This window comes from Belonocnema kinseyi, chromosome 7, assembly GCF_010883055.1.
Source record: "Belonocnema kinseyi isolate 2016_QV_RU_SX_M_011 chromosome 7, B_treatae_v1, whole genome shotgun sequence".
In the NCBI taxonomy this organism is placed as follows: Eukaryota; Metazoa; Arthropoda; class Insecta; order Hymenoptera; family Cynipidae; genus Belonocnema; species Belonocnema kinseyi.
This window is the reverse complement of record NC_046663.1, coordinates 36,045,521-36,058,327: the sequence shown is the minus strand read 5'-3', so window position 1 is coordinate 36,058,327 and position 12,807 is coordinate 36,045,521. Positions and strand designations below refer to the sequence as shown.

Genomic DNA, 12,807 nt, shown 5'->3' with positions numbered 1-12,807 from the left:
TAAACAACCACAACAGGGTCCTATTAGGATCAGGAAAAATAAAATGTGAACATTATTTTGCAATATCTGAATAAGCAGTGCCAAACCAAGGTACACACAAAACGAAATTGTAATAGGAATTTGATATAATAGTTTTTAACATACAATGTAGAAAAATTCGCATTGTGGTCTGTGCACAAATGTGGAGGTTAATGCAAAGATACGAGCGCGGAGCGCGAGATAGATAAATTATCGAGCGCGAAGCGCGAGAATGGACAGAAATTTTAAAAGGTTTTAAAAGAATAAAAACCTTTTCCTAAGATTCTTAGAAAAATTGTCAACCTTTTTTTTTAGAAAAATTATTTTAACAGAAAATAAAAAAAATATCTCAAAACATTTCAATTGATTTTCTAAAATTTCAAAGAGAGTGTAGAAGATTTTATACAAAAATTTTCCTATAATGAAAAATTAAAAAGGTTCAGGAAAAATTCGATTAATTTTAATAGATATTTAGAGGTTTTGAAAAGATAAAAAAATAATTTTAAACTTGCACTTTCATTTTTTTATACTTACATTTTTAAAGAGTTCGAAAAAGAAACTTTTAAAGGATAATTGTGAATATTTCCAAAGAATGAAAAAAATGTCTTAAGTGTAAAATATTTTAAACCAAATTTGTTTAGTTAGCTAATGAAACAAAATTAAGAAAACTTTAATTTCATTCATTCAAGAATTCGGTAGTAAATTCAAATACTTGGCACAAAATTGAACTACTTGGCACAAAATTGAACTATTTGGTACAAAATTCAACTTTTTTGGTTGAAACTTAATTCTCCTAAATGAAGATTTAATTGCAATACTTTTGGTTAAAACTGACATTTTTTAGTTTAAAAATTCAACAATTTAGTTCAAAATACTTAGGGACAAAAAAGTATAAACTAAAATTTAATTAAACAAAATTTTGACTCACATAATACACATTGTTTAAACTGTTCAGTTCGAAATTGATAAAATTTGTTAAATATTAAAGTTATAATAAGTTGGGAATTCAACTATCTGCTTAGAAATGTACATATTTTGTTGAAAATTCGTCTTTTCGGTTAGAAAATTAATCTTGTTTGTTTAGAATTAATTTTTTAGTTGTGGATGCTTTTTGAGTGAGGTTAAACATTTATCTTTCTTGTTTGAATAAAACTAGTTAAAATTTTTTTGACTGAAAATTAATTTTTGAAGCTGGAAGTTTTGCGATTACATCTTTGTTAAAATAATATCAATTTTAGTTGAAAATTAAACTATTTGCTTTAAAATTCATCTTTATTAATTGAAAATTCATCATTTTGTTTGAGTATCCCTGATGAAAAACAAATATCAGTAAGTATTGGATCTAATACTTTTTTTGCGCATAATTATTGTTAATCTAATACTTTTTGGCATAAAAGTAATGGATTCAGTACTTACCAATATTTAGTTTTCATACGGGATTTAGCTTGTTTGATAAAATTTTTTTTTTTCGTTTAATTTGACTGGTTGAAAATTCATTCATTGGTATAAAATTCATGTTTTATCGTAGAAATATCATCATTATTGGTTAAAAATACAATCGGTTCATTATAAAATTCTAGTTTTCGGGTTTCAAATTAAACTATTTTCGAAAAAATTTGTCTTTTTGGCTGAAAAATTGATTTTTTTTGTTAAAAATTAAATAATTTAGTTAAATTTCATTTTTTTGTTCAAAGTTTAAGCATTTGGTTAAAAGTTAAACTAACGATAGAAAATTAAACTATTATTATATAAATTTGAATGCTTATTAAAAAATTAACGTTTTTAGTAAAAATTCATATCTCTGGGTTGAAATTTATCAGTTTTGTGGATAAATCGTCTTTTGTGAATAAAAATTCAACAATTTTCTTGAAGATTGATGTATTTTGTAGAAAATTCATCTTTTCTGGTAGAACAATTATCTTCTTGGTAGAAAATTAATCTTTTTTGTTAAAAATGTAACTATTTGGTTAGAAATTCATTTTTTTTGTTTAATTCAAAATATTTAGTTGAAAGTTGAACTACTTTGTTAAAAATGCATTTTAAAAAAAAACAAATACACGAAGTTAAACTTTTGGTAGAAAATTCATGTATTTCTTTGAAAATTTGCCTTTCTGGTTAGAAAATTAGTCTAGTTTGTTCAGAATTTATCTTTTTGGTCGAGGATTCTATTTGGTTGAGGCCAAAAATTCATCTTCTTTGTTTTAATTGAACTAGTAAAAAATTAATTTTTTAAACTGTAAATTTAACGCTGCCAATTTTGGTTAAAAAATTTTTATTCGAGTCAAAAATTAAATTACTTTGTTTAAAATTCATCTTTCTGGATTTGTAATTTATCATTTTCGTTGATGAATAAACTATTTTGTTAAATTTTTTTTGCTTGATTCAACTGTCTTTGAAAAATTATTTATTTGACTTAAACATTTAAATAATTGGTTGACGATTTGTTATAAAATTCATCTTTTATGTTAGAAATATCATCATTATTGGTTAAAAATGAACTTTTTTCGGTTTGAAATTCTTGTTTCCGGGTTTAAATTAAATAGTCTTCGAAAAAAATTGTTTTTTGGTTGGAAAATGAACCTTTTTTGTCAAAAATTTAACTATTTGCTTAAATTTCATTTGTTTCTCTCTAAAAGGTAAACTATTTTATTGAAAGTTGAACTTATTGTTAAAAATGGAATTAATCTTATAAAAACTTAGCTGTTTCATAGAAAATAAAAGTTTTGGTTGGAAACTCATATTTTTTGGTTGAAATTGTGTTGTTTTGTATATGTCTTTTTGCATTCAAAATTTAACAATTTTGTTAAAAATTGATGTATTTTGTAGAAAATTCATCTTTTTATGGACAATATTGAGCTTCTTGGTGAAAAATTCAGCTTCCTCGTTAAAAATCTAACTATTTTGTGAAGAATTCACTTTTGTTGGTTTAAATTTTAACAGTTTAGTTGAAAAGTAAACTATGAAGAAATCATATTTTTCAAATTTCATTTTTTGTTAAAAATTAAGTTTTTATTGTTGAAAATTCTTATTATTCTTTATTACAAAATTAATTCTTTTATCTAAAAATTTAGCTATTCCATCTTTGCTTAGTTTATATTTCAGAAACTAAAAACAAATTAAATTGAAATTCAACCGTTTAGTAGAAAATTCATGTACAAATTTGTCTTCCTAGTTAAATAATTATTCTTCTTTGTTCAAAACTTGTCTTCTTTGTTTTATTTGAAAATTAAACAATTTGGTCTAAAATTCATCATTTTTTATTTCAAAATCACCTAGTTATTGATTTAAAATTCATTATTTTGGTTAAAGATTTAACTTTTTTGCTAAAAAATTTTTTTTTCCTTTTGATTCTACTCTCTTCGAAAAAAATCATCTATTTGATCTGAAAATGTAACTATTTGGTTAAAATTTCAATTATTTTGTTAAAAATTCTTTTTTTTTTAATCAAATTTTATTGTTGATTTTTTTTTGTTTGAAAATTCATTTCTTTTTGTAGAAAATCTTTTTTGATCGAAAATGCAATATATTTCTACTTGAAACCTGAGGATTTTAAATTTTCTGGGGAATCCTCCCAACAGTGTATAATGTAGCCTGCAGTAGATAATAAATAATGAAGAGCACAAATAAAAGAAAAAATAATAATTTTAAGTTATGATCATGTATGGTGTCCTAACAATTAGTTAAATTAAATTAATTATTTCACTATATTATTATTTTTATTTAATAATTATCCACGGAAGGTTTTATTATGTAAAATTCATTTTTATTGATTTTAAATTCATAATGTTGATAGAGGATATTTTGTTAAAAATTTGTTTTTTTTTCTCTCTATTTTCAACTGTATTAACAAAAAATCTATTCGACTTGAACATTGGTATATTTCTTTAAAAGTTTAATCGTTTTGTTAAAATTTTTTTGTTTTTGTACAGAAGTTTGTTGTTGAATTTTTTAACTCATCTCTTTTATTAAATAATCTGTTTAGTCGCAAATGCAATTTATTTTGGCTTGAAAACTGAGGAATTTAAATTATCGGGGAAAACCTCCCTACAATGGATAATGCATCCTACAATGGATAATGATTAATGAAGAGCAGAAATAAAATAAACATAATTAATATTAATTTCAAGTTATGATCAGGTATAGTGTGTTAACTATTAATTAAATTAAATTGATGTTTTTAAATATAATAATTTTTTTAATTGATAATTATGCACTGCAGGTTGCGTTATTCACTGTAGAGTGGTGTCCCCTACGTGTTAAATTTAATATAGTATTTAAGTTGATTTTGTTTTAAGAGAATTTATTCCTCTATTATTCCCGTAATAAAAAATCCATGTACCTAAATAAAATAAAGATGAAGCATATTTAAAAATAGTTAGGAAGGGAGAGGTGGTTAAAATTTGAAACTGAAAATTTAACTACACCAAACTCTCGCTTTCAGGCAAGTGTCGGAGGTTGCCTTTAAATGGCCTTGGACTGATTTCGAGGGGACACAAACGTAAACAGTGAGGGCCATCTGACTCGTTTTGAAATGGAATATATAATTATAAATATAATGTCGCAACCGCTCTCGCCCTACTCCCCTTAGAAACTGTGTGATCCAGCAGTTCTAGGAAGGCTGAGAACGGGGTGACATAAAATCTTAGGAATTTAAATTGTCAGAGAAAACCTTTCTACATTGGAAACCTGCCCACAGTGTATAATAATTAATGAAGAGCACAAATAAAATAAAAAATAATAATTTTCAGTTATGATTATGTCTAGTGTCTTAACTATTAGTTTAATTAAATTGATTATTTTACATATATTATTTAAAAAAATTATATATTTTTTAAATTAATTTTATTTAAAATAATTTATTCCTCTAATGAAAAAAACGATGAACCAAAATAAAATAAACATGTAGGAAGTTTAAAAAAAGTTAGGAAGAGGGAGATGGTTAAAATTTGATTAAATGTGGAAGTTTATTTGAGTATTATACAGGGGAAGAAGACCATCAATTTGGTAGAAACAAACATCAATTGGCAGATTGCATCAAGTTTTCAGACGGCTGAGATAGCTATTTTCTGTTAATGTATCTTTGGGCAGTTTATAGATCCACTGAGCGTGTTTGTTATACATTTGAACGTCGCTTTTAATCAATTTAAGCTGTTTATCTTCGTTATTTTCGACGATTTGAAGCATACACAGTTTAGGATATCGATTGGTTGACCAAACCAGAGTACACGTATACGATTTATGCGCGCTTTGTTGATTAATCTATGCATTATTGAGAAACACCCATATCCAATTAATAACATCATACAATGTTACTTTGTTGATTTATCCATTTTCACAAATTATTCACGACTGGCATTTGTTTATACCAGGAAATAAAGCGTAGATTATTCTTCAAAGCATTGGTTCATTAATTGATTAATTAATTTAAACGTTTTACAGAATTCTTGGGACAATTTATCTCTTTAATTAAACATTATATTTCATACACTCTTGGTTGGGATTTACAATTTAATTGAAAAGGGAATTGCATGATTAAAACTTTAATCAATAAATTCACCGAGTGGAATAAAAAATACAATTTGTTTGAACAATTCGAAAAAAGCATTTAAAACTGTATGATTTTTTAATTTTTGGTTAAAATGTAGCTTTTTTAGTTAAAAATTCGTGTATTTTATTGAAAATTTGCCTTTTTGGTAGAAAATAATTCTTCTCAGTTCAAAGTTCAAATATTTTATTTGAAGATTCTTTAATTTGGATCAAAATTGATCTTTTTTAATTAAATTCAAATTTTTGAACTATTCCAGTTACAGGTTCATAACTTAAGTAGAAAATTCATCACTTTGGTTAAAAATTAAACTGTATTTTTAAAAATTAATTTGGTTGTTAACAATTAATTGGTCAAAAACTGAAAATTTAACTATTCCATGTTTGGTTAATTTTTTTAGTTGGAAATTCAATTAATTATTTTAAAAAATCATTTTCCTAATAGAAAATTCATCTATTTGGTCTAAAATTCTTGAATTTTATTGAAAATTTGCTTTTCTGGTAGAAAATAATTCCTTTTTGTTGAAAATTCAATTATTTCATTTGAAGATTCATCATTTAAATGAACATTTATCTTTTTAATTTAAATTTAAATTTTTAACTATTTCAGTTATAGTTTCATAACTTCAGTTGAAAATTCATCACTTTGGTTAAAGATTGAACTGATTTTTCAAAAGATTAGCTTTTTTGGTTGAAAATTAATGTTTTTAAATAAAAAATTATTTATTCCCTTTTTGGTAGAAAATAATTCTTCTCGGTTCAAAATTCAATTATTTTATTTGAAGATTCATTAATTTGGATCAAAATTTATCTTTTTAATTAAAATTTTTAAATTTAAATTATTCCAGTTACAGATTCATAAATTCAGTTGAAAATTCATCACTTTGGTTAAAAATTATACTGTGTATTCAAAAATTAATTTTGTTGTTAACAATTAATTGATCAAAAACTGAAAATTTAACTATCCCAAGTTTGGTTAATTTTTTTTAGTTGAAAATTTAATTATTTATTATAAAAATTCATTTTCCTTATGAAAAATTCAACTATTTGGTTGAAAATTCTTGAATTTCATTGAAAATTTGCCTTTATGGTAGAAAATAATTCTTCTTTGTGGAAAATTCAATTAAAATTCATCACTTTAGTTATAAATTAAACTGTATTGTCAAAAATTAATATTGTTGTTGAAAATTAATTTATCAAAAAGTGCAAATTTAGCCATTCCAAGATTAGTTATATTTGTTGTTGCCAATGCAATCAATTATTTAAAAAATCATTTTCCTAACAGAAAATTCAACTATTTTATTGAAAATTGTTGGATGTTATTGAAAATTTGTCTTTATGGTAGAAACTAATTCTTCTTTGTTGAAAATTCAATTATTTCATTCAAAGATTCATCATTTTAGATGAAAATCTATCTTTTTAATTACTTTTTAATTTTTTAACTATTCCAGTAACAGGTTTATAACTTTAGTTGAAAATTTATCACTTTGGTTAAAAATTAAACTGTATTTTTAAAAATTATATCATTCTCAATTTGATTTAAAAGAATATATTTCCCTATTTTTATGGAAAATCTCCTTGTTTTAACTTTTTAGTGAGTTTCTACTCACCTAAAAAGTATATTTCATACAAATTATTAATTTGTTAAATACGCATAAAATTAAAAAAAAATTTTTATTCGAATTTATCGATTTCAGAATTAAATAAAATGGATAAATCATTGTGTTTTAGTATTATTTAATTATTAATTCATTCAATATGGTGATTGTATATTTAAGAATACATTTTTATATAATATTTTATATCTCTCTAAATTAGACTTAATAATTAAATCCATAGAAACGTGTGCAATGGAGAACTTACTTATGCTTTAATAAAATTTAAAAAAAAATGAAGAAACAGTTCCTTAATTTTAAATATGTTATTTACAATAACCGAAAACTTTCTTTTAATGATAAATATTTACATGGCTCCATACTATGAAAAATTATATTTGAAAGAACTTGAAATACCTGAAAAAAACCCTGAAATTATCAGTGTTTTTTTCAAGGATTTGAGTAGACCATTTTTCTGCTCTCCAACGGAAAAACCTCGTAATTTACATTTTCTATCAAGTTGATTTTCCCATGCAAGTATGCCTGGAAACAGTGCTAGCTCTTCGTCTGATTAATAGCCGAGAAACTGATGTTTATAAAAAAAATTAAATTTACCAGGTAAAAAACAGCATTACATATATCCGAGGGAATATGACGCAGACGTTATGGCAGATGACGTTGGACTCGAAGGTGCTAATGCAAGAAAATTGGACGTTGGATGCAATGAAAAATCTGAAGGTAAATCGAGTTTTTTTCATCTCAAATAAGACTCGTTCTTTCATCTTAAGAGAAATTTTAATTGCATCCGGAATTGTGATCGTTCACAGTGCTTTGAGAAGGATCTGCTGACAAAGATGAAGAAGGAGGGTTGGGATGGAAGTGAAGACTTGAAAAATGTTCAATGGACATTCGCTGGGGCTCTATTTTACTCCATCATCGTTATTACCACCATTGGTGAGTATTGCATACATTTATCTTGTGCATGCATACCATTTGCTCTACCCAAACTATCCGCATCTCTCACACGAATATGACCATTAGAGACAAATGGGAAATTGGAATTTCTTATCTATTAGCTTAAGAGTGATCGGAATTTATGCATTGTTCTATCCGAAACCATCTCCTTTAAATGGTAACATCTTAATTTAAAATTAAAATCTACAGAAGTAGAAAAGTAAGTTCCTAAGTTTATTGATCACACTGAAAAAAATGGTTCGTTGAGCCAACTATTTAGTTAGGAAGATATGGTACTGCTATTTGATTAGTTGAAACTGCTATTTTATTAGTTTGTACAACAATTCCAGTAGTTGCGGTGACTATTCAATTAGTACCAGAAACTAAGTAAATGGTTGCCCCAACTAACAAAATAACAGTAACATATCTTACAGTCAACATTCTTGACTGAATTATTAATAAACTTAATAAGCAATATGTATTTCATTAATTTTTAAAAATTTATTTCATTCAAGTAAATTATGATTGACTTTCTCAATGTACGACGTAAAATGTATTTTAGTTATTTTTATACATTTATAAATTTATTTAATTTAGCTAAATTATTGTTGACTTTTTTATACAGGACGCAAAATGAAGTTCAGTGTATCGTTTACATTTAAACATTTATTTAATTAAAGTAAATTATGATTGATTGTCTAAATATAAGACGTAACATGTATTTCAGCATTTTTTGACATTTATTGTGTAGTCACAGAATCTTTTTGATTAAGCGAGTTTTATTTCGTTCGTTGTAATCGTCCTATATTCTATTAGATCCATGGCAAACTAGTCTGAGTTTGTGGCGTCGCACATAGGGGTGACATGGGAAAATGAGGTATTTATAGGCATTTATAGACTGAAAAAAATCGTTCTTTCATATAGTCTGGTGGAAATTATATTGTAAATGATATTCTTTGACACAATTTTTCGCCCAAAAAGTTAATTTTTTTATATAAATTGTCCATAAAATAAACAAATATTAATGGGTGGTAAAATTTGGTTAGAAAACATTACTGGCGATATAATTATCGCAAGGTCAGAAGAAAAAACGGTTTATTTTCGTTTAAAATCGCCCAGAATATGCATTTTTTAAAATAATTTGTTTATAAAATAAACAAATATTGATCGCTTGCAAATTTTTTTCCGAAAACATCATTGGAGATATAATTTCAGCAAGGTCAGAGGAAAAAAGGATTTCTTTTCGCATAAAAACGCGGAAAATGTGAATTTGTTTATATAATTTGTTTATAAAATAAACAAAAATTGATGGATTGTGAAAATGTCTTCAGAAAACATTATTGGCGATATAATTTTCCCAAGGTCAGAAGAAAAAACGGTTTATTTTCGCTTAAAATCGCCCAAAATGTGAATTAGTTTATATAATTTATTTATAACATTATTATTAATAGATTGTGAAATTTTTTCAGAAAACATCATTGGCAATATAATTTCACCAAGGTCAGAGAAAAAAAATGATTTTTTTCGCGTAAAAATGCCGAAAATGTGCATTTGTTTATGTAATTTGTTTATAAAATGAAGAAATTTTGATAGTGGCAACGAAATATCAAGAAAAAATCACTGGCAACATAAATGCAACAAGGTTTGAAGAAAAAACTGTTTCTTTTTGCATCAAAATGGCCGACATGTGCATTTGTTTATATAATTTGTTTACAAAATAAACAAATAACATTTAATCTTAAATTTTAATGTCCACGTATCATCCTAAAGATGGAAGCATGCAATTTCAGATCAGAAATGTACTTTGAAAACGAATAGCCCCTAGTGTTGAGTATTAGTAAATATAATTTGTTTATAATAATTAACTATACAAGTTAACAATTTTTTAACCTTCTTATACCCATGTACATTAAATCCAAGGGACGAGAAGTATACGAAAAATTTATACTAGAAGATAAAACATGAAATTAAAAAACTCGACATTTTTTTCGTTGTTTGAATTAAAATAAAAATAAAAAAATGAAAAATCTACTCTCACCAGTTTCTCAAAAATTGAGTCCTAAATGACGCTTGCTTCTATCGCCAAGATGACACGTGGACATTAAAATGCAAGATTATATGTTATTTGTTTATTTTTTGAACAAATTAAATAAACAAATGCAGATTTTGGCCAGTTTTATGTAAAAAGAAACCTTTTTTTCTTCGGACCTTGTTGCAATTATGTTGCCAGTGATTTTTTCTGAAAATTAGTTTGCCACCTATCAAAATTTGTTTATTTTATAAACAAATTATATAAACAAATGCAAATTTGGGAGATTTCAAGCGAAAATAAATCGTTTTTTTCTGACCTTGCGAAAATGATGTCGCTACTAATGTTTTCTAAAGAAATTTTTACCACCCATCAATATTTGTTTATTTTATAAGCAAGTTATATAAAAGAAATAAACATTTTGGGCGCAAAATTGTGCCAAAGAATATCATTCACAATATAATTTTAACCAGACTAGATGAAAGAATGATTTTTGTCAGCCTATAAATCCCTAGAATGTGCATTTGTTTACTTAATTTGTTTTTAAAGTAAACAAATAGTGAGGTATAACAAAATTTTATCCATGCAATTTATTGTCCATATAGTTTAAATATAATACAAGAAAAACGATTTCTTTCTACCTATAAATATTCTAAAATGTACATTTGTTTATAAAATAAACGATTAGCGATGTTTGGCAACATTTTTCTATAGAATATCATTGTCCATATAACTTCAACAAGATGAGAAGAAAAAACGATGTCCTTTTTGCTTAAAAATTACTTATATTTCAATTTATTAAAATAATTTAATTAGAAAATAAGCAGATATTAATTCATGGCCATTTTTTTAGAAAACATCATTGACAATATAGATTCAGCAATGTCAGAAGAAAAAATGATTTCTCTTTGCTTAAAAACACCCAAAATGTACATTTGTTTATATTCATTGTTCATGAAATAAACAAATAGTGATATGAGGCAAAATTTTTTTCAGAAAACGTTATTGGCAACATAATTTTAATAAAGACAGAAGAAAAACCAGTTTCTTTTCGTTAAAAATCGCTATAAATGTGCATTTCTCATATAATTGGTTTATTACATAAACAAATATTGATAGGTTGCAAAATTTTTTCATGAACGATCATTGGCAATATAATTTCAGCAAGGCCAGAAGAAAAAACGATTTCATTTTGATTAAAAACGTCCAAAATGTGCATTTGTTTAAATAATTTGTGTATAAAATAAACAAATATTGATGAGTAGCAAAAATTTCTTTGGAAAACATAATTGGCAATATAATTGGAAGCAGATTGAAAGAAAAAACGGTTTCTTTTCGCCTAAAAACGGCCAAAATGTGCATTTGCTTATATAATTTGTTTATAAAATAAACCAAAAAACATTTAACTTTTAAATTTTAATGTCGACGTATCATTATAACGACGGGAGCAAGCGATTTCAGAGCAGAAATATACTTTGAAGACGTATAACCCCTAATGTCCAGTATTTGTTAATATTACTTGTTTATAACAATTAGCTATGCAAGCAAACAATTTTTCAATCTTTCTTATACACCTGTACATTAAATCCGAGGGACGAGAAGTATAAGAAAATTTTTGTCTAGAAGACAAAAAATTAAATTCAAAAACTCGACATTTTTTTCGCTGTTTGCATTAAAATAAAAATTAAATAAACAAAAAAATTGAAAATCTACTTTCATCATTTTCTGAGAAATTTAGTCCTGAATTAAAAAATCTAAATTCAGTGTATAATTTGGTTCTGAATGTCATTTCGTTCAAAAATTTCCATGGCCTTCAATTTTAGTCCGATTACTTTTTTTTTAAATTAAAGTTCATTACATTCGAAAGAGCTTGACTCTCCAAACGTTTGTCTTCCTTATCTGTTTATTAATAATTTTTTCTACTCAAAGTATGGAAAAACTAAAATTTTGTAAATAACAATTTCTTACGCTTTAATAACTGATCAAGAAAACTTTATATTGTGTTTAATGAATAGTTAAGTATTCATATAATGCAAATAATTTAAAAGTTTATCATAACCATTGCGATAAACAATTATTTTTAAAAAATATTGTAATTTGAGATTTTTTTCAAATGATAATTTCCTTCAATCTTCCGGTATCCCTTAAAATAATAAGTATTCAATGATATTTGATAAAATATAACAATTAAAATTTTAATAAAATTTAGATAGATAAACTCAACATTTTGGCCCTTTCAAATCAAAAAATAATATATCTTCGACAATAGTTGGTAAAATGTAACAATCTGAATGATTACAAAAAATTTTTTTTTAAATTTTGGCAGTTACACGTAGAAAATAATCTGGTTCCTTCAAATAAAAAATTGAAAAATTGAATTATTTTTCGTAGCTACGGTATCTAGAGTTATTTATTGTTTTAATAACTTTCAATTGTTTCAATATTCACTTTCAGAAATATGTGCACTGGACCAAGAGACATTTGGAATTTGTTTATCTAAATTGTTTATAAACATTTAAGTTGTTATATTTGACTAAATATTATCAAAGATACATCTTTCAGGTATATACGTAGCCATTCTGGTGATTACATTATATAATCAAATTATTTAAACGTTTCAATAAAAATAATGGTGTAAAATAAACCTTTATTTATGTTTAAAATATG

The 12,807-nt window shown here is 25.0% G+C and overlaps 1 protein-coding gene across 1 annotated transcript in view; it reads left to right on the top strand.

The window, feature by feature from the left end:
* The window catches only part of LOC117177421, a 164,437-nt gene that overhangs the window by 12,558 nt on the left and 139,072 nt on the right, over window positions 1-12,807 (top strand). Inside the window, exons 2-3 of the mRNA XM_033368093.1 lie at window positions 7,776-7,895; window positions 7,985-8,111. Of these exons, the coding sequence (XP_033223984.1) occupies window positions 7,776-7,895; window positions 7,985-8,111 (247 nt within the window). The remainder of the gene's footprint in view (window positions 1-7,775; window positions 7,896-7,984; window positions 8,112-12,807) is intronic.